Source organism: Pararge aegeria, chromosome 22 (assembly GCF_905163445.1).
Source record: "Pararge aegeria chromosome 22, ilParAegt1.1, whole genome shotgun sequence".
NCBI classification, from domain to species: domain Eukaryota; kingdom Metazoa; phylum Arthropoda; class Insecta; order Lepidoptera; family Nymphalidae; genus Pararge; species Pararge aegeria.
In genome coordinates this window covers 5,691,203-5,713,727 of record NC_053201.1, presented here as the reverse complement: position 1 = coordinate 5,713,727, position 22,525 = coordinate 5,691,203, and the positions used below count along the sequence as shown (strand labels likewise).

The 22,525-nt window shown below is 36.3% G+C and overlaps 3 protein-coding genes across 3 annotated transcripts in view; 1 reads left to right on the top strand and 2 right to left on the bottom strand.

Annotated features, from left to right (window-relative positions):
* LOC120633616 (activating signal cointegrator 1 complex subunit 3) overlaps positions 1 to 12,278 on the top strand; it is a 36,990-nt gene extending 24,712 nt beyond the window's left edge. The window contains exons 27-39 of the mRNA XM_039903862.1: positions 441 to 630; positions 1,182 to 1,335; positions 2,009 to 2,145; positions 2,525 to 2,741; positions 2,947 to 3,105; positions 3,873 to 4,014; positions 4,789 to 4,979; positions 5,894 to 6,084; positions 7,228 to 7,396; positions 8,421 to 8,708; positions 10,062 to 10,196; positions 11,227 to 11,422; positions 12,046 to 12,278. Coding sequence (XP_039759796.1) covers positions 441 to 630; positions 1,182 to 1,335; positions 2,009 to 2,145; positions 2,525 to 2,741; positions 2,947 to 3,105; positions 3,873 to 4,014; positions 4,789 to 4,979; positions 5,894 to 6,084; positions 7,228 to 7,396; positions 8,421 to 8,708; positions 10,062 to 10,196; positions 11,227 to 11,422; positions 12,046 to 12,194 — 2,318 coding nt within the window. The 3' untranslated portion in view covers positions 12,195 to 12,278. The remainder of the gene's footprint in view (positions 1 to 440; positions 631 to 1,181; positions 1,336 to 2,008; positions 2,146 to 2,524; positions 2,742 to 2,946; positions 3,106 to 3,872; positions 4,015 to 4,788; positions 4,980 to 5,893; positions 6,085 to 7,227; positions 7,397 to 8,420; positions 8,709 to 10,061; positions 10,197 to 11,226; positions 11,423 to 12,045) is intronic.
* An 857-nt stretch (positions 12,279 to 13,135) lies between these two features.
* Positions 13,136 to 16,030, bottom strand: LOC120633808 (alpha-1,3/1,6-mannosyltransferase ALG2). Its single transcript, XM_039904165.1, has one exon. It carries the CDS (start codon positions 15,928 to 15,930, stop codon positions 14,659 to 14,661), a length of 1,272 nt encoding a protein of 423 aa, XP_039760099.1. The 5' UTR covers positions 15,931 to 16,030; the 3' UTR covers positions 13,136 to 14,658.
* A 4,258-nt stretch (positions 16,031 to 20,288) lies between these two features.
* Positions 20,289 to 22,355, bottom strand: LOC120633684 (peptidyl-prolyl cis-trans isomerase FKBP2). The gene is made up of 2 exons (XM_039903996.1): positions 22,017 to 22,355; positions 20,289 to 20,788 (listed from the first exon to the last, which is right to left on the bottom strand). Exons 1-2 carry the CDS (start codon positions 22,197 to 22,199, stop codon positions 20,531 to 20,533), a joined length of 441 nt encoding a protein of 146 aa, XP_039759930.1. The 5' UTR covers positions 22,200 to 22,355; the 3' UTR covers positions 20,289 to 20,530.
* Positions 22,356 to 22,525: the final 170 nt, after the last annotated feature.

Here is a 22,525-nt window from a genome sequence, read left to right as displayed (position 1 = left end):
TTTATAACATCTTTGAATCCACACAATAATTTTCTGGTATAAATTAGTGTTAAAGACTTAGAATCATGCAGTTCTTATTAACTAGTTGCCTACTTTGTGAAATAAATGACACTACTAAATATTAAATACACAGAGGCCCGGAAGTCAGTCCAGGATTATGGCCTCCGGCTATAACATATTCATTCCTAAATTCCTGCAATGGTATTGTATCGGACATGTTTCATGCACGATTTAACTATCCAAAATTTTACCCCCGTTTAATAACATTCGTCCCAGACCTTAGTCTGATTAAGTTGCAAAATTTAAGTTTTAGTTTATAAAACCAATAGATTCTATTGGCAAATAATAATGGCGCTTCCGCCATTGTGCGCTTGCAACATTTCTGTGCTTCCCAGTGATTTATAATTAAATTTTTCTCAAGATTTCATTTCTCTTCCAAGGTGACGTATCCCCGGATATAAGAGCCATCCGCAATTCCCAAGTGATTGTGACAACTCCCGAAAAATGGGACGGTATAAGTCGATCGTGGCAGACCAGAAACTATGTCAGAGACGTAGCTCTAATCGTTATCGACGAAATACATCTCTTGGGAGAAGACAGAGGACCTGTTTTGGAGGTTATTGTATCCAGGTAATTTTTAATTTTCAAATTAAAGAAACTCAGTTATCAGCAGAGGCACCGGTCAAAGCAGATTTGGTTTGGTATCATGTTGTTGCTTAGCACTTCGCTCTATTTTTAGGTTCAAGAAACTGTTTTGATCTAGCTGAACAAAACGTAAAAGTATTTGTTTGTTCTAAATTTTGCGATATTTTCAATTGATAGGAATCGATACTTTTATTTTTCTTAATTCTGTGTTTTTTCATTTTTGGATAGACAATTTTCTACATAATTACTTGCTAAACCACCGTACTACTAAAACAACGTATAGGTCTCCGTAGTTTCCCAATACTATTTAGCCCAATATTATTTTTCTCATATACTATGGGATCACCTTTAACTACCATATATTGAGGCGACATTGAGGTCGATTGTAGACCCCGATTAATTGACAAATGACACCAAACAAGTGGCAGGTTAGAGCAGGTTGGACGTAAGCGGGCTGGACTATCTGACTATCCAATATTCCACGCGATGATGTCACTAAAAAATAATATTAATTATTTGTTGAATGTCGATAACAGGACAAACTTCATCGAGTCGCATACTTCAAGACGTTTGCGTATAATCGGATTGTCGACGGCGCTGGCCAACGCAAAAGATCTCGCCAACTGGCTCAACATAGGAGAGATGGGACTTTATAACTTCAGACCGTCTGTTCGGCCCGTGCCGTTAGAGGTAAATTATTTTATTTAATGTTGGTTTGGTTTTGGCATTCTCTTCTTTTGATTTTGTATATCTTACAACTTATTTTCATCTAAGAATTTGTTCACGGCTACACCTATTATTAAGAAGCAACTTTTTAGTTGCTTCTTAATAATAATGCGCAGTGTGGTGACATCAGATCAAAATACAGTTTTCAACACACGTTCTTTTGCCGCGAGAGTCGTACGAGGCGACTAAGGAGATCCTCCGTGCTACTACTACCATCTATTACGATCACCAGCTTGATGATTGTGGGCACTCGACCGTCAGTAGTAACCTTGAATCCAGCAGTGGACTGTTATATTGGATGATGATGTAAAAGACGCAACTTTCGAAAACATTTTCCATCGAAAGCAAATCGCCGAAATAACTACGAGAGATCGATGTAAATTCTCAAGAGATTATCAACCTTTTTGATGAAACAGTTAAAAGAAAGGAAATTACTAAAAATAAAGTACCTATAACACAACAATATATCGAAGAGTACGTAATAGAAGAATAGAATTTCTTTATTCGGTTTTGTTTATATCTTATTTCTCTGTCCATAATTCTTTTAATATTTTTGGCGAATGTATTTATTATTTCATAACGGAATCTAATTTTTGTAGTAATTAAAAAAATAACTAAACCATTTGTTTGTGCCTAGGTACACATATCGGGACACCCAGGGCGCCATTACTGTCCGCGCATGATGTCAATGAACAAGCCAACCTTCCAAGCCATTCGCACTCATTCGCCGTCCGCTCCTGCGCTTGTTTTCGTCTCCTCTAGACGACAAACTAGGTAATAATACAAAAAATAACACACAAACACTATATTTTCAGGACACTTATGTATATTTTTAACCATTCGGTGATAGAATGCTTTCTCATCTCCGTAACTAAACTTCATTCAAGAGAATCCTTTTAATAAATGGATTCAATGACGCCACTTTAAAATAGTACGCTAAATTTAAATACTTATTTATAAATAATAACAGAGGTACTAAAAGAATATGTACAAAAATTGTGCTGACCAAAAGTTTTGTCATGGGCTTGCTAAGCAAAACTGTGGTCTATTCCTATGGTCTATGACTTTTGTCTATGGTTCTCCGGATGTGTGGAGGAACTTTTAAGACACCACATTAACGAAATAAAATAAATAAATAATATTTAATTTCAAGGTTAACAGCCCTAGACTTGATCGCATATCTGGCAGCCGAAGATAACCCTAAACAATGGTTGCACATGAAAGAGTCGGAAATGGAACAAATCCTATCGAACATCAAAGAGTCAAACCTCAAACTTACATTGGCGTTTGGCATCGGAATCCACCACGCGGGACTACATGAAAAAGATCGTACAACCGTCGAAGAACTGTTCATAAATCAGAAGATACAGGTATTAAAGAAAATTGACAATATTAAATTGTTTCGAAGCAGCCATAGGCCCTTTTAATTTTTTTTGACAAAAAAGGATCCCTAATCTTAGCATTATCGGTGGTACCTAACCTAACTCCAATATCGGTGATTTTAGATACAAAGCTCACTTTGTTTTACCCTAATTATTCAATAAAAAATTATCCCTTATACTTTTCAACATTTAGGTTCTTATCTGCACCGCAACACTAGCGTGGGGCGTGAACTTCCCCGCTCACTTGGTGGTGATCAAAGGCACGGAATATTTCGACGGGAAGCAAAAGAGATACGTTGATATGCCCATCACTGATGTATTACAAATGATGGGACGTGCAGGGAGACCGCAAGTAAGTTTTTGGCGTGATGAACGCCGGCTGGACGCTCGAAATAGCATGACTCATTGTCACGTTCAGTCTGAGCCGAGCGTGCAAGCGAGAGCGCGAAACAAGCGATAGAGAGGCACAATCGGCCTTTGTGCGTTCGGTTTGTGGCGTATGCAACACTCTTCTATTCGTACGTACGTTAGCAAGTGAAATCGCCTGTAAACCGACTTCACAGACAACATATTATTTTAACTGAGCTTATGCAATGAAGAAGTTATGACACTGGTTTGACAGACACGCTGCGTTTACCGGTGTGAGGTCACCATTCCAGCACCTTGGGACCCTAACGTCCATCGGTGCTTCGAGCTATGTGCTCTGCCCATTGACACACTTGTGGAGCTTCGCGACTTGTGGAGCTATCTCCGTAAATGCTTCCACGGGACTCCTCATTCTTGATTTAACCACTTAGAGATAGTCCAGACCCATAGTCATATCATTTATATTATCACCTTATTGCAATCAGTTCTGTCTTTGTCAAAATTGAGCTGACTAAGCTATTCGATTCATCCATTTAGTGAACAATTTTTAAATATGCTTATTTAATGAATGAATGGATACACTTTTATTGTACACCAAAGAAAAAAAGTAGTTACAGAGCTATAAATACATATCAAGAGAGTACAATTTGGTGGCCTTATCGCTACATAGCGATTTCTTCCAGGCAACCAATTAATGTGAAATTTTAAAAGTTTAATTAATTATAATTTTAAAGTCAAGTGATACTATTTTAGTACGACAACGAAGGAGTAGCCGTTGTTTTGGTGCACGATCAAAAGAAGAACTTCTACAAGAAGTTCCTATACGAACCATTCCCGGTAGAGTCCAGTTTGCTTGAAGTGCTCGCGGACCATTTGAATGCAGAAATTGTTGCGGGTATGTTAACTTAATAACTGATTAAACATAAAATCTATTAACTTCCAGATAATGGTAAATGAAAATGCTTCTTCGATGTCTCGGAAAAATCCCGACCATATTTTTGTTATATAACATTATTTCAAATCAAATTGCTACGTCTTGGGTAAAAATGTTTTTTTTTAAATTTAGCTTTAAATAGTTTACAACTTTGCACAAGAATTTAGTTTAGAAGAAGCGAAGTTTAAGAGATATTCAGGTTTAAACTTTTTTACGTTTTTGATTATTCATCATCACCAAAACAATCCACGATCCTGGACAGTTTGCCTTCAGCGGCTCCCAGTGACTCGCCTGATGTCATCTGTCCACCTCGTTGGGGGCCGACCTACGCTGCGTTTACCGGTGCGGGGTCGCCACGCTGAGCTATAAATATAAATAAGCTACGACATTACACACATCGCCATCAAGCCCCAAAGTAAGCGTAGCTTGTGTTATGGGTACTAAGATGGCTGATGAATATTTTAATGAATAATATACATAAATACTTAGATTATACATATAAACACCCAGACACTGAAAAACATTCATGCTCATCACACAAACATTTACCAGTAGTGGGAATCGAACCCACGGCCATGGACTTAGAAAGCAGGGTCGCTGCCCACTGCGCCAGTCGGCCGTCAAATGACTCTGAGCCTTCTTATAAAATTAAAAACCTTCAATTATTGTGGTCTTTGTGGTTTAATTAATAAATTTTATATGTAGTACTATTTGTAAAAAAAAATGCATTTACAGGCACTGTACAGACAAAACAAGACATTCTAGATTACCTGACCTGGACGTATTTCTTCCGGCGGCTATTGAAGAACCCATCTTACTACAAACTGGAGAGTATAGAACCTCAGGAGATAAACTACTATCTGTCCAATTTGGTGCAATCTTCACTTTACTCATTGACTAATGCAAATTGTGTGGAAGTTGAAGAGGTAAGTTTGAATGGGGATCCTGACTCCCAGTAGTCTTAGTACATTTGCTCGTTCGAAATCGTCGGTGTAAAGTGGGTCTTATTTGCTTTGTGTTAATACTCAAATTTGCCTACAATCTTTAGCCCAGGCTTGATAGAACGTTTGTTAAACACAAAACCAGAAGTACAGGATTTGCGACTCTAAAGCCACTGACATGAGGTCCATTTTACTTTGACGATATATAGTTCACTTTCTTTAACTATTACACGTACGAATAAACTGGTAAGGTAAATAAAACGATTTCCCGTTCGTTCTAAGTTACCGTGGAAAACAATGTATACAATTCATGTTATATCATCAAGAGTATAAATAACGTAAATGCTTTCAGAATATATGTTTCATTTGTGAAAAATAAACTGTTAATAAATTACAATTTAATTACGTAACTTTCATGTTTATTATCTATTATTTAAATCTAAAGCTGGTTAGCAGGAATTATGTATGAAGGCTTACAAGTACACGTAACGTTGTGATCACGCGCGATTGTGAACTTTATATTCCTAGCAATAAGGTTCTTTGTAACAACATTCAGGAATCAAATACTACATATATTCAAAATTCAAATTTAAACTCAATAATTCAAAATTCAAATACGAAAGACTGGCCGACTAAATCACGCGAGAAAGCTCAGAAATAAGAGGCCCGAATGGGTTCGAAACTAGTCGGCATTAAATTTGAATTTTGAATATATGTAGTATGTATTTGATTCCTGAATGTTGTTACAAAGAACCTTATTGCTAGGAACATAAAGTTATAGTTATATATAATAACCTACAAAAATTTACGTGTATTCAGCCGTCTATTACACATGTAAAATTAACTTTATTCACGATAGTTTAAATTCTAAAATAGTAAATAATCAACTTGGTTTCTAGGACCAACGTACAATCCATTGCACATGGATGGGTAGAATTGCTTCCTATTATTATCTGTCGCACAAAACAATGGCGCATTTCAACGCTAATCTACAAAGCAACCTTCCTTTTGACAACCTACTGAGGATTTTGGCCGATTCTGAAGAGTACGCTACACTACCTGTGCGACATAACGAAGATATCCTAAATGGGTAAGAATGTTTTATTTATCTGTAAAATTGATAATTGACCGTCGATAAGAATTTCTGAATTATGTGCGTTTTAAGTAATTAAAATATCACTTGCTTCAACGGCGAAGGTAAACATCGTGCATGCCCGAGAGTTCTCCATAATGTTCTCAAAGGTGTGTACCACCAATACGCACTGGGCCAGCGTGGTGGACAACGGCCTAGCGGAGCGTGAGGGGTTAATATTATTAAATTAGGCTAAACATAAAAAAACACTAAAATTTATTTATTTCAAACAGGCCTCTTTATAAGGATTTTTATAAAATCAAGTATGTCTGTTTCTGGTGACTCTGCCACAGAGGTATTCGAATCCCCTCCCAATTTAAATATGTGTTTCTTAAAACTCAGAAATGTACCATCAGTGGTGTGAGCGTTACAAGACCGCATAATTTTTGTGAACGTTGCAAATTTAAACGCGACAAAATTCTATGTAAAACTCTTACGCTTGCAAGTTACCTCACGATATTTTACTTCATCGTTAAAGCAAGTATTTGATTGCTAACAACGTATATAACTACTTAACTTCTAAGTGCCTGTTGGGACTCGAATGGCTTCTCCACTTGATAGTCTATCATCTCAAACACTCAAAATTAAAAAAAAATATATATTTCAAGTAGGCCTACTTTATAAGCACTTTTGAAACGTCACAAATGTCCATTTGTAATTACTCTACCACTGGTTCGCATAGCAGGTTCTGCCGAGAAAAACTGGCAAGAACTTCAGCAGTATTCAACCATCTATATTTCCAATCATTTTTCTTTCTACAAACTCTCTCTCTCTCTATTTCTCAATGAGAAATGTGGCTTATGCCAAGCAGTGTTACGTTAGTGGACTGATGATAGCGATCTTTTTTTTTATTGTTTACGGGGGGGAAATCTTCAAAGAGACCCGACTTCAGGGAAGATTGGGTTATGTGGGATTTTTACCCACTATAAACCCCCTCGGTGGCCATCCTAGGCACATATTTGGGAGGCTCCGGGATCTCCTAAGAACGCACCGGTGCCTCCCGCGTACAGCGCATGTAGAGCTCGTCCCGGGAGAAAATATTCCTCCGACCTTATTTATGATGATAAGGATCTAGGAGTACGACTAAAATGTTTCTTTCAGAGAGCTTTCGAAACAATGTCGGCTGCCTGTGGACTCACTGACACTCGACTCGTCCAATGTCAAAGCGTTCCTACTTCTGCAGGCACATTTGTCACGCCTACAGCTGCCCAACACTGACTACCTCACTGATACCAAATCTGTGTTAGATCAGACTATTAGGATCACTCAGGTAAGATAATTTATCTCCTATGTTTAATAACCCGAATTATGTAAATTTGTACTAGCACCATTGTTAGGGATGTTAAATGGTGCCAGCAGCGTCAAGGACAAACTCTAAACGTTCACTCGCGTATTATAAGCGCGTCCGTAATACAGCGTCACATGCTAGCAAGTCCTAAAAAGTACCTTATTGGCGTCTTCAGCTGTTTTTATTTAAAATTTCATCATGATTGGTTCACTGAGCTGAACATAGGCAACAAGCAAAAATACAAACATCCTCATTTATGATAGCAGATTAATTCAATTAATGAAGGTTAAGCTGGTCATATACAAGGTATTGATAGCCCATTGGTTAAGAATACGGCTTCAATTTCGGGGGCCGAGTACGAATCCCAGCACGCACTTCTAACTTGTCTAGGTTATGTGCGCTTAAAGTAATTAAAATATCACTTGCTTCACTTGAAGAAACCTGAGTGTTCTTCATAATGTTCTCAAAAGGCGTTTGAAGTCCACCAATCCACACTGGGCCAGCGTGGTGGACTGAGGCCTAAACCCTTCTCACTGTGGGAAGAGACCCGTGCTTTGTAGCGGGCCGGTAACAGGTTGATATAATAAAGCTGGTCATCTTAATACGAGACACGTTATTTCGGTAGCACTTTAAACTAAATGTAAAAAAAATCTCTCTCTCTCTCTCTACGTCGTGTTCCTCATTGCTGAGGGTCATGACCCCTTCCACTTACAACCTTTTGGACGATTTTGTGCCATTTGACTCGGCTTTTAGCAACGTTTAAAGCAGTACGCACTTTGGTGTCGAGAGCAGTGCAGATTTGATCCGACCAACGAATCAGGCTACGTCCTCGAGGTCTCTTTCCTTCCACTTTGCCAGTGACCGCTATCTTTTCAAGATTGTCTCCATCTCTTCTGGCAATGTGACCGAAGTACTCGAGAATCCTCTTAAGACAGGTGGTTGATAGCCTTCTTGTAATTTTAAGCTACCAGTTCTTTTTTTAAATCTACCAGTTTTATATTTTCAGGCGATGATAGACGCATCAGCGGAAAATGGCTGGCTTACCGTATGCCTCACCTGTCAGATGTTAATGCAAAGTATCATACAAGCGCGATGGCCGACAGACTCGCCACTGACAACTCTACCGTATCTCGAGTCACAGCATTTATACTTATTTACCAACATGACGAGAGACACGAAGAAGCCTTGCACTGTCTTGAACGGACTGAAAGTCACGTGCATGAGGAGCTATGAACTCCTAGCCAGATATATGAGACGCGAGTTCGACGAGAATCAGATCGGAGAGATACATCGGGTGAGAATTTTCAATTGTTTTGCCCAAGATCTTAAAAAAATTCAGTGAAAATGGAGTAAAAGTTCTTTATCAACGCATGGGAGAAATTATATAGGCTCAATGTAACGTTTCTCTGTTACGCGCCATCTTGTAACATTTTCTGTTACGCGCCATCTTTATTTCTAATTCATTCAACACCGGGTAAATATCAGTGAATGTAAATAATTTTATTAAAACCAGAATTTTTTTATTAATACGACTGTTAATCTAGTAAACATAAATTCATTGTAATAATAAAATTTAAAAGAAAAAGTCATAAATAAGTTTCATTTCTTACGCGTGTACACTAATACACATAGACACATTTTTTATTTAATCTACTGTTGAGATTTTTTTCAGTCACTTACAATTTGTAATATTTTTATAGACATACAATAAATTTTAAATATTTCAACAGTAACGCTTAAGATAAGCTAAGATTTGGTTTAATATGCCAAAAAAGATTATTAAAATATCACTTATATTCTTATTTAGTTTATCGAAACCCACCGTGTCATATTGCTCGCCCGTTGCCTGACTTCTAAAGATCGCCGCGTGACTTTAAGCAGCCATTAGGTTATTTCTTGTGAAAGACTAGCCTTTCACAAGAAATAGGATTTCGCAAGATTTTAAACTAAGATTCGACTCGTGTTTAATCAACATTTCTTAAATATAGTTCAACGGGTACATACCACGATAATATTTTGAATTTGTCGATATTTCGACCCAGTTGCATGGATCGTGGTCACGACCTAGTATCGTGGTATGTATTCCAAAATTCAAATTCAAATCTTTATTTGCGTGATTGCAGGTTAACAAATTTGATCTTATAATAAAACATAACAAGTTACGTGCTACAATCTGCCATCCTATGGCATGCAAATTATAATAACAACTTAATTATAAAATTATTTTTCCAATTTATACAAAATGTCAGAAAATTTAGTTATCAAAAATTGTGCAATTACAACAATGTCAACTTAAAATTAAATAATCCCCGTTGAACTATATTTAAGAAATAGATTGCAATTCTTTTTTTAATTTCCACTGATTCTTTAGATTAGCGGGTTCAAACGAAGAAACAAAATTATAATATTATTCCATTAGTTTATATATATATTCTAAAGTATTTATGTATATTATTCATAAAAATATTCATCAGTCGTCTTAGTACCCATAACACAAGCTACGCTTTCTTTGGGGCTAGGTGGCGATATGTGTATTGTCGTAATATATTTATATAAAAAAAAAAAAAAACAATTCAATAATTCATTAATTCATTTTAATAATTAATTATTAGTATTCCGTTTAAATAATTATTATTCCATTTGTCAGGCAATATGCGATCTACCCACATTGGACTTGACTTTCCACATCCGAGGGCTTTGGTTCGAGAGCGACTGCGAACAAGACAAAAGGGTCAAGCAACCACAAACTAGGGAAGACTGGTTGCCGTTACACGCGGATCAGGTAAGAACTGTACCATGGCCATCTTTTTTTTCTTTTTATATTAACGATAGGCCAGCGCTTGACGACAATCATGCCCGTAAGAAAGCAATGATGAGGTCTAGGTTGGAGCACGCTTGCCTAGAAATATCCTATTCACTCTAGCCTTGAAGGTACTCAAATTATACGTGGCAGGAAACACAGTAGGGCGTTTCACATCTTAGCGGCACGTATCAGAAACGTGGACAAAAAACGTTTCGTGCGTGTTGATGGAATATCAACCACATAAGGATTCCACCGCTCACAGTGTCTCGCTGTTCTGTGGTAGAACGGGGAAGAAGGAACAGGATTGTGAAGTTCCTGAGCACACTCACCGAAGTATATCCGGTAAATAACCGATAAACCGCAACATTGCGTCGGTGCTGGAGACTATGCCTGTGTTAACTTCTTCTTCAATCTTTCTCTTTTTCGTATTAAAAAAAAATTATGTCATTTGTTCAGAACGTTACGTTCGCTATAGCAGAAATAAGCTTGCATCACATAGCGCTTAACATAAGCATTCTTTATGTTCTATGCATTACTAGCTTTTGTCCGCGGCTTCGCTCACGTTAAGTTCAATTTTTGATTTGGTAAATTTTAACTACAATGGTTAAAAAAGTGTCTTGCTGCTAATAGAAAAATATGAACGTAAATTACTTAAAAAATTAGAAACTTTCAGATAAATTTTTCACCCCTATTTGATGACTTTAGGGGTGGAATTTTTAAAATTTGTGAAACACGTACGATAGTTTCAATCGAAAACCTAAAATCCGCTACGAAAGGATTTTTGAAAATTCCAAACCTAAGTTGTAATAACTATCTGTGTGCAAAATTTCAGCCCGATCCGTCAAGTGGTTAGAGCTGTGCATTGATAGATCAGTCAGTCAGTCGGTCACCTTTGCCTTTTATATATATAGATTATCTGTGGTTTCAAATCTAACTTATAAGAGATGTGAGAGAGTGAGTGAAGGCCTGTAAACAAACAATTCTATAGAAACCCTGGTACTTTTCACAGGAATACACAATCGTGGTCGACATCGCCCGGCGTGGGGGCAACGCAAACAACGTCCTCTGTCCGCGATTCCCCCGAAACAAGAACGAAGGCTGGTTCCTCACTCTCGGCTCCACTGAGTACGGGGAACTGCACGCGTTGAAACGAGTTCCCCCTAAAGGGACCACGCATCTCACTTTCTACACACCTTCGATACGAGGTAGGTCCTATTTTTCTAGATAAAGTTGTAATAACAATTTCTTCGCAATTGAGTAACTTCTCTCGCAACGTAAACAAAAGCTGGTCCCTTAATCTTGTTCCTACGGGGTTTGGGAAGTGCACGCGTTGAAACGAGTTCCCCCTAAAGGAATCATATAAAGCTCATCCAAGTGAAGGTACAGATGAGGTTTTTTTTATGCACTTGATAGCTGGCGTCTGACGACTATCGTTCCTGATGGAAAGCAATGGGTCTGAGTTGGGGCGCGCTTTCTTACAAAATGTCTGTTCAGAAGCATTTAGATTGTATGTAGCAGAAAAAACTGATATTTTGCCATATAAAACTTCCTCTATATGTATAATAGCTGCGGCTAGTAAACTTATAAAATACATTAGGCATCGAGGATGTTTGTAAAAAATCTTATTTTTGCATATATTAAGATTTTGTTGATCTAAATTGTAATTTATATTTTTTTCATATTTCCCGCGAAAACCCTCGCTTTTTGTCATGGCCGTTTTCTTAATTTATAAAAAATACCAATCTTAACTAAACTTCGTTTTGATAGTAATATTTTAGCGATTCCTTGTTACTGTCTTGCCTATTCTTAAATATTTTTTTATCTACAGGTCGTATAATATACACGCTTTACATAATGAGCGACAGCTACATGGGTTTGGATCAGCAATACGACTTCCAGTTCGAGCTCATGGACCCACTGCCACCGGAAACCGTTGAGAAAGTGTACGACACTGCTAATAAAGTTATCATCGAATGATAATGCTACAAGCACTATAAGATAAATGTTACTAGCTTTTATGTATAACATATTTAAAAGTAAATTATTTTTTTCAAATTGTTATCTTGCGTTTTATTTCTCGTCTATACTTCAGCAATAGCCTTAACGGTCCACTAGTCCACGTTTAACAGTGCTGTGCCCATTATGACCACGCTGGGCTGACGGGTTGGTGATCGTAGTAGATGATAGTAGTACAGCTACAGTCGCGTCTATACTTTGTCGCGTCTATACTTAGTCGTGTCTATACTTAGTCGTGTCTATACTTAGTCACTAGAAATGCAAGCCAAAAGCAAAGTTTGGAAAAACAGGTCGGCAGGTTTAATAGAATATACCAGAAAGTATTCGGTCTGTAGTAGTTTAAATTAAAACCTTTTTTTTACTCGATAGTTTGTGAAATATGAAATAATCAACATTTTACATAATTAATCTACTTGTTAATAATACTCGGTGATTAATTTTTTGGACAGATTGTAGGGCGCAATAATTATTTTAACATCACACTACGATCCTCAAGAGCAGTGACAGAAAAGTCGGGAAGAACTCAAAGCGAAAACTATAGATACTACATTCGTTCCTGAGGACTTGTTGTTCGGCTCGCGGGCCGGCGATGCGACGCGGTAGGTCGGGCATTGGTATGCATATTATAGTTTATATACGTGCACAAAGCCACAGTGATAGTCAATATACATTTGTGTAAGAAGAACGTTTATTGAGGAGATTATGGGATACAAGGTGGTAAACCCGCCCATATCTCCACGCTTGCTAAGACGTCCTCGACCACTACGCCCCCACACTTTGAGACTGGTGCCTTCCATGCGTTGTTCATGTCCCGCCCATTGCATTCTCAACAGTTTAATCGTTTTAACGACATTCAGCTCTCTAAAAACTTCTTAGTCTAATAATCGAATAAAACAATGGAATAACTTTATCAAGACATATATTTTATACACAGGATACAAATTTAACAATGTTTACTTATCTAACATAATTTTAAGTTGAGAATATTATATGGAAGAATCTATATTAAATTTATCAATTTTATAACTGCCACATACATTTGATTTAACATTTTAAAAAGAAATGAAAATCAACAAAAGATGCAGTCTCAACAACATGGTACAACATAATCAAAATGTCCTAAAGTAAAAAAATCTACAGATAGTCAACAGATAATAGCCTGGGATGCCAGAGTAAAACATTTTTATCTTTTCCACTGTAAATTCTTACTTAACTAGTCGTAACATTATTCAGATTCCAGTATTTTGTAACTTATGAATTTATGTTTGTTATACATAAAAATGCTCTACCACAAGCCAAATCTATGGTTAATATATAAAATATATAAAAAATAGTCAATCAATGATTAATATATTTATTCTATGTATTATTTTTCAACCCAATTAAATTATTTTTGATATTTTCTGATTTATCATTTGGAGCTTTACGATACATTTTTATGTTATATTTTTTTTTATGTTAATTTACTATTTTTGACCTAAAAATAAAGAAAGAAAAAATAAACTTAAACAACTACATCTTGTGATTTATTTCAGTATGGCCAACTTAGATCATATATACTGTACTAAGTATTTATTAAGGTCAAGCCACTTTGGCTGTGAATTGTAAATAGGATTTTATTCCTTTTGTTTTTACATTAACACAATAATTACAAACGGTTATATAATAGTAGTTTATAATTAGACACTGACAATTAGAAAAAATCCCATCTAAGTTAAATTGACGAGCAAAGCTACTAAATTTTATGCTACATCTCACATTACATACTTATTTTAAATAGTACTTTACAATACAATTTCTTTATGAAAATATAATTTTTCAATTTGCAAATATTTACTAGACAGCATGCATATATAACTTAAAAGCAGTTTTTACATTTTCTTTTGGCTTTGGTTTAATAAAAATATATCAATAGTAAAAATAAGTGCAGCACTAAGCATGGCACAGTCAAAGACAAATATTAGTTTTATAGACAGATATTATGATTCAAACTGAGAAAATGCAGGATATGCTTATTTCAATTTACACAAATCTCAACATACTGCTTTAAATCACCATCACACATCATTATCTAGAGAAAGTTATTAAATGCTGAAGCAAGGCTGTTGATATAATTGAATTATCTGTTTTTAGCTATGTACAACAATTTGCATCTCTTAAAAAGAACTCTGATAGTGTGCAGAAGATGACTTATACAGATTGCATACAACTTTCAGATAGCCTAACATTTTAATATATCTATGTTATGAATTTATTACAGGAAATAAATATTTACTAAAATAAGAACAATCATTCGCATCTTTTGACAGGACACACCAGTTTTAACTGCTAATACTCAATTACGAAAACCTACTATCACAAGAGATCAAAAAATTGTTTATAACACTCAAACAATATCAAATATTGTTGGAGTGTGGGCATCTTGTTATTTACGCTTCTTTTCCTTTTCCTCAGAGTCCACAGCTCGCGCTTCAGATATGAGCTGCCTCTCTCTTGTCAATATACCATCTAATTGATTTGTAAATGCTTCAAAGGAGAACTTGGTTTCAAATCGCTTCCTTCCTGATTCACCGAGCCTTCCACATAAGTCAGGAGAAGCAATTAATTTACACATGGCATCAGCAAAAGATTTTCTATTAGGCTCGCAAAGGAAACCAGTAACCTCATTGACAATGGTCTCAGTTGGCCCGCCACTATTCACCGCTATTACCGGCTTGCTGTAATACATCGCCTCTAGAGGCACAATACCAAAATGTTCATTAGACGGTGTATATATTAATGCTCTACAGTAGTACAATAGAGAGACTTTCTCATCGTCTTTGGGCGACTTCATAAATGTTACCTTATCTTCTATATCCAATTCTGTGACTAAGTCAGTAAGCTCTATAAAATGCTCCATGTTCTCCAAATTAATTGGATCAAAACCACCTGCCATAATCAAATGTACTCTTTCCCAATCAGACTCATGCAATATACTCTTCAAATAGTTCATTGCCTCTAATGCGAGGGGCAAATTCTTTTTTCTCTCATATCTATTTATTGACAGAAATATAAACTTGTCTGTGCCAACTGGTACTACTTCTTTGAGACATTTTGGAGTGGTTTTGTTAAAGAAATCAGTGTTTATTGAAGGATAGCAAATATCTGGGACATCTTTAATCTTTTGAAATGCATCTTGGTACACTCTAGCTGTATATTTGCTATTAACTAAAACCTTATCAGCTTTTGCTGTTGTAAGTTCCTCTAACCAGTTCAATGGTGCTCTGTATATCCTTTTCAAAGGACCACCCTCAGAAGTTAGGAGCTTGTCTGGATGGTGGCAATAGAATACTACTCGGAACGGACCACTAGCCATCTTCAAAAATGGAATACATAATGATATTAGATCGCAGAAAATCAATGTAGGCTCCTCGACCGGTATAACGTACCAGGCTAAGTATACAGCGGCAAAAACCATGCGAGCATATGCGCATGCCGCTTTGAATCTCCCAAAAATAGACCGCGGAATCCAATCACCAATTACCGTCACAGGAAAAGTTCCGTCCCTGGTTTCGGCAAAACAGTGCGTTGGATCGTGATGATTCGTGAAAAAAGCAACGTCGTGGCCTTTGGTTTTGAAGGCCAATGCGGCATCCAAAACTAATCGCTCCGCTCCGCCGATACCCAAGTCTGGGTGGAGAAATAGTATTTTTACCATTTTGATTTTATAATTGCCCGCATCAATTATCTATTACTTTACCAATAAAACTTCGCTTTGCAAAATATAAAACTGGCGAAAAAACAGATACATAATTCGGTTTACTTGACATTTATCATTGGATGTCAATACTATGGAGGGTAGAGGTAAGGAGAGTCATCTGTGTATATGAAAAAGTGTCGTCAAAATGTATTAAATTAGGATGGCGCCACATTTGCATCAGGGTAACTCTTAAAAGAAGCGCCAAATATAAATATTGTTAGAGTAGGCTTGAAAAATAAACAAGGAAGTATGGAGATACAAGGAAGTAAGGTTATATTTACCACAATATTTTGTACAACGTAAGTTGTTGAAATTCTCAATAATTAACTACTTTAGTCGATAATGACATTAAATTTTTTAACTCGGCATACTTCAATTCAATTCAATTCAATTCTTGTTTATGGCTTTTGTCTGTGCCAACTGGGCACAAGGTACTTCGCCAATGTCTTGTAGATGAAGAAGGCACGAAGGAGATTGATCGGTGAAACTAATGAAAAGTTAATTTTGAATATGTACCAAGAAATAGTTGTGATTAGCTAGTTAGTTCTTTAACCTAAGGCAGCACAGACAACACATGCATATATATCTAACACGGATATTTTTTGTACATTATACTTTAATTTTATTACTTACTATACTTTACTTTTTTATATTTACATAAAAATCTACAATAAGGACTGAAAACAAACATTAAAAAACATTTAACACTCAAAGGACGGGGGACTTTGGAAGGAAGAACGTCATAGAGGGGATAGGTAAGTTTGGGACAGTTAAAAATAATATGATTTATAGTGCCCTCATCCAAGCCACACTCACAGATGGAGTTGTCCCTTATCCGGAGTTTGGCCAGATGTACAGGTGTGCTAGCATGACCAAGACGCAATCGGGAAATTGTGGATGAAGTCCAGCGATTTGTACTCCGAGAGTGACAAAACCAGGGTTGTCTTGGTATGTTTTGTTGGATGGTAGCGTAAAACTTACCCTTAACCAATTTGGAATCATTCCAAAAATTTTTCCAGGCTGTTTCCATATATGTTTTGGCAAGAGTACATAGGTCCTGCGGTGAATTTTTAAAATGATCTAGAGAACCTGACTCAACAGCTGTTTTGGCACATGAGTCAGCAGTCTCGTTTCCTGGAATACCTGAGTGGCTTGGAATCCAAACCAGTAAGATGAATAGTCCTTTTTGATTGCAAGAGAGCAGAGGCTTCCGGATTTTTAAGATAATGGGAAATCGTGATTTGCTGCGAAAGGGGTTTTCTTTAATAGACATTAAACAGCTTAAAGAGTCAGTCAGAATAACCGTCTGTTGTACGTTATGGGACAGTGCAAACAGGATTGCTTCCAAAAGAGCAATGGCCTCTCCGGTAAACACAGAAGACTCGGGAGGGCATTTAAATTTTAAAACAATTCTGTAAACAGGAACCCAACATGCAGCACCAACACAACCTTCTGGAGACAGCTTTGAAGCATCAGTATATATAATAAGATGATTTGACCAATTTTGACTAATATGCTTTTGTAGTTTGATATTGGTATCTGGGGATCCTTTACTCAGACCTAGATCTGTGATGATGGAAGGGTTGTATATTAATGCTTTAAATGGGGTTGAATATAGTGGGTTGATTGTGAAAGATGTCAGGGGATTAGGAAGGCTGGTATACTTTAGGAAACTATCTAGCAAGTAGGAAGACGAGTTACGGGAGCAAGGTGCGTGTGATAGTTGGCTTAGTCGGTGCCAAAGAGGATGGGATGACAGCTGTAACATCTTGCTGATAAAGCGGTCACATAGATATTGTCGACGGATGGATAGAGGAGGGTCTACCTGCAAAGCATTAGTGGGGGAGGATTTCATTGCACCTAGAATAATTCTAAGGCATCTATACTGAATTTTGTTTAACTTTTCAGCAGCTGATTTATTAAAAGGCTCTAAAACAAACATACAGTAATCCATGTGGCTACGTACTAAGGCATTATATAATAATTTTAAAGTATAGGGGTGAGCACCCCACCAAACTCCCGCTATTGCTCGTAGTACATTGATGCCTTTTTCACATTTTTTGATAATGTGTTCAGAATGAGCAATTCCATTCAGTCGTGTGTCTAAATAAATACCTAAAAATTTAGCTTTAACTGCAAGGTTGATTGCTTGACCTTCAAATGAGATGTTGAGGTTCGGGAGGTATCTCTTCCTTGTAAATACCACTGCCTGACATTTGCCCACTGATAGGGACAAGCCATGGTCAGACAGCCACTGGCCTAGATAATACAAAGCAGAATTAATACGACAGGATACTTCCTCTATACTGCCTGAGCTGTGATAGAGGACAATATCATCAGCATATTGTAAAATGGTACAAAAACTAGAAACAGACAATTCGAGGTCGTGGGTATATATGCTATAGAGCAGAGGACTGAGAACAGAGCCTTGAGGGAGGCCTTTCCAGATTAATCTGGGGGGAAGAGAATTATTCTGATGCTTTACCAGAACATATCTGCAAAACAGCAGATTACATATGAAATGAACCATCCTCGAGGGAACACTCAGCTTAAGTAGTTTCTGCCTGAGCACCGGAAGTAGGACATTATCATATGCAGAAGCAATATCAAGAAAAGCACCCACAAGGTACTCTCCTTTTGTAAAGGCTAATCTAATATCTGTTGTTAGTACACTGAGACTGTCTGTTGTACTCATACCCTTCCGAAACCCAAATTGGGAGGAGGGGAGAATATTTCTACTTTCCATTAACCATTCCAGTCGGTTTTTAAGGAGATGTTCTGTAACTTTAGCTAAAGTAGATGACAAAGCTATGGGTCTATATGAATTTGAGTTAAGGGGATTTTTATAAGGTTTAAGGATAGGAATAACAATTTGAGATTTCCAGGAGTTTGGGATAGAACCAGTTTCCAAACATTTATTGATTATTTTAAGGTAATAAATTTTAGCTTTGTCATTTAAGTTAGCCAGGAAAGAATATGGAACGCCATCTTCCCCTGGAGCTGTATCTTTTAGACCATTGAGAGCAATTTGAAGCTCAGAAAAGGAAAAGGGGGCATCCATTTTTTTAAGTTTATACTTTAAAAGGGGATCATAGTTAGGGGTAGGTAAGGATTTATTATTTAATGTAACAATTATAGGAAAATGATCACTGCCACAGGTTGACTGTAGCACGTTCCAAGTCAGGCGCGATGCTAGGTTAGCCGAACATAGGGTGAGATCAACCGCTGATTTAGGGTATACCCTTCGAGTAGGAGAACCGTCATTGAGGATGCAAAGACTGACATCATCAAGTAAATCAATCAGCAATGGAGAAAACCCGTCACTAGCATGGCACCCCCACATAGTGTGGTGGGTGTTAAAATCACCCATGGCTATGATAGGGCTGGGAAGGGACGACAAGATTGCTTGTAATTCGGGAATAATAAAAGATGAGGGATGAATACTTCAATTCATCTACGATTGCTACATTCATACCATACCCTGTGCATCCACCAGCGCCATTGTGGAGGATTTTTGAACTGTTATTTAGCGCAACAACTGGACACTTTTTCAACTTTTCTCCCATATAAGATGACTCTCCTTACCTCTACCCTCCATACCCAATACTCAATGTCAAATATTTTTTCTTATTCTTTCCTGTAGGGCAAAGGCTGAGAATTTTGCCCGTACAGCCATGTTTCCTGTGGTTGTGTATGTAAACTCGTATGTTGATTTTTCTTTACTGGATAGACCAGGAATAACATGTTATATTTAAATTTTACTGTAATCCGAGACTTGAGAGCGCTCCATATTGTGATTGATTGACCGTCAATTTTTTTTTTTTAATTTAGGTAGATTAATAATAGTAAGATAAACGTAGTAAAACAGATCTCTTTTTAAAAATGTGGAAAGAGGTAAAGGGATACGGTTTTCGGATCTATCCACCCAAAGATTTTGCTCGCTGCAATATGCTCATAGCATTGCCGTAACGAATTCCAAACAATGCACAAATCAGTTGTACACTAATCTAAAATAATCTTTGTGGTAAAGTGCTATTCTTTACCACAAAGAAATAATTTAACTTGCATATTAAATAAATGAAGAACACTGTTTAGTTACTGTTGTCAATAAGCAGGGCATTGCAGACAGACTTTTCATACCTGTGAATTCGTTTAGAACAGAATTGAAAATTAATATTGTTGCCAATTAATATTATAAATTAATGTTATTAAATCTAAAAATAGGGCTCTCATCACAATTTTTGAACCTGCCAATTTAGTTATGAGATTATTGTACAATAGAATGGGCACAATTATAATAAAAAACAAGATTTTTGTTATACTGTTTTAATTCTAAATTTTATTGAAAAACATTACACTTCAAAATAGACAAGAAAATGCCATCAGAGATCTTGACACACTCAGGAATATCATAAGCTCATTTGCAAAGCTTCTGAAGGTTTTGTTGTAGTTTGTCAGAGTGCTACTTTACTCCTTCTATAACATACAAATCTACAATTGTATTGTATGTTTAAACTGGTAATAATATAATAAAATTTAAATAATTAGAATGTTTGATTTAAAGTTCATCTTTTCTCTCAATTTTTATGAGCTCAACCTGGAATGTAAGAGTTGCAGACTTAGGTATCTTTGGTGGAGCACCATTCTCTCCATAGGCAAGTTCTGGTGGAATGACTAGTTTTCTTGTTTCACCTTCACACATTCCCAAGAGTCCCTGATCCCAACCCTTGATGACTTGTCCAGATCCAAGGGTAAAAGTTAGTGGATTGCCCCTAGGAATAGAACTGTCAAACTCGGTGCCATCTTCCAATGTGCCCTGAAAAATAAATATACAATGTAATTAAGTCATGTCAGGTGTTGGTAGTTCAGTAGTTTAATAATATAAATACTTTGTGTCTAAAACATTTTTCACTCAACATGCTTAGTACTAGTGTAATGGTATTTACAGGTGGAAAATACACATAAATAATTTCCTAAATATTTTACATAATTAATGCAAGTCTGTAGCAATTTGTTTTATAATCCACCCCAGAGACAACATGTCAGAGCATCTTTATTTTAACTCAAACTTCATATGTAACTAGTGGTAACAATTAACATAATACAGATTCCAATGTTTAGAAATTGACCAGGAAATTTGATGCCTTCTGTACTGGTCTCCTCTCAGAATGAGGCGGGGTTCAGTTAGTCTAGTACATACACCTTTGAGAACTTTATGAAGAATTCTGAGGTAAAGGGTTTCTTTATAATGTAATGTCTTCTTAGTAAGTGAATATATTAAACCATTTAATTAAAAACATAATTAACTCTGTAAGGTTTACTTGACATTGGCGAAGTAAACTGTGCCGTGCAGGCATGACAAAAAGCCATTAACCCAAAGAAGAAAAAGAACTCTGTAAAGTATAGGAAAAAGGTGCATGACATCTTAATCACTAGACTATCAGTGCTTTAGATGTTTTTAATCCTTCAAAATCATAATGATAGTGATGAATCAATAGTTTATAAAGTTGAAGCCAAAATTGTAAAACATTCCACCGACAAAACAAGACAGACAGTTAATTGTCAACCTATTGCTGTGAAAATGGATGCTGTATTTTACTATTACTCAATTTTATTTGTGGTGTCTTTACCAAAATAATATTGAATGACTTTGTGCCAACTTTGTACAAATAATTGATAAACAACTATGACACAGTTCAAGTCTATGTAGGACTAGTGTATTGAAAATGCACCAGTATATAAATCAAAATACCCACCAACTCAATGTCATGAACATTGGTTATTAATCAAATATAATTTTAACTGTATCTTGAAAACTATCCATTAACTAACTATTAGGGTTAAGGGTATTTGTAAAATTCAAATCAATTTAACAATATATCTGGCAAATATGAATTTGCCAGATATATTGTTCTGGCAAAAGGTTGGATATTTACCCACTTTTTAAAATTATTGTAACATAAGCCATAAACAAGAAACGAATTTCAATTGACTATAATACACTGTACCGTTTTCATGACCAATATTGTTTTAATAATCCTTACCGTATAATGCATGTGAAGAAGGTCTCCTTTTTTACTCTTAATAGGACATTCAGCAGGCCTCTTTTTTATACCAATTTGCAATTTGTTTGGAGTCGAATCAGCTATCACCACATCTTGTATGAAGTTCATTAAAACCAATACAAATAAAGTAATTTTACACAGATTTAGTAAAGTGGTTTGCATTGTATCGTTGTTATAATAATTTCCTAAAATTAAAGTGCTAACTGCTAACAGAATAAGGAAATATAAAAGAATAGGATAGTTTGAAGCCACACGTAATTAATTACAAAATACAGACCGGAAAATACATTGATTATTGATTGATGAAAGGCAATTACTTTTTTTTTTCTTTATTCTGTCCCACATGAAAAAGGCAAAGGTATATCACCGTACGGCCATGTCTGCAGTGTTTAATGCTAAGTGCCAACCACAGGCATAATCACAGAATACGGTTCAGTTTTTGTTATCATTGTTTGTGATTGTTCTGTGTCATGTGGTATATGTAGGAC

Coding starts and splice junctions, on each gene's coding strand:
- LOC120633808 (XM_039904165.1), bottom strand. CDS start 15,930: ATGGTAAAAATACTATTTCTCCACCCAGACTTGGGTATCGGCGGAGCG.
- LOC120633684 (XM_039903996.1), bottom strand. CDS start 22,199: ATGCAAACCACTTTACTAAATCTGTGTAAAATTACTTTATTTGTATTG. Junction 20,789..22,016: donor TTCTTCACATGCATTATACG/GTAAGGATTATT, acceptor TTTATTTTTCAG/GGCACATTGGAAGATGGCAC.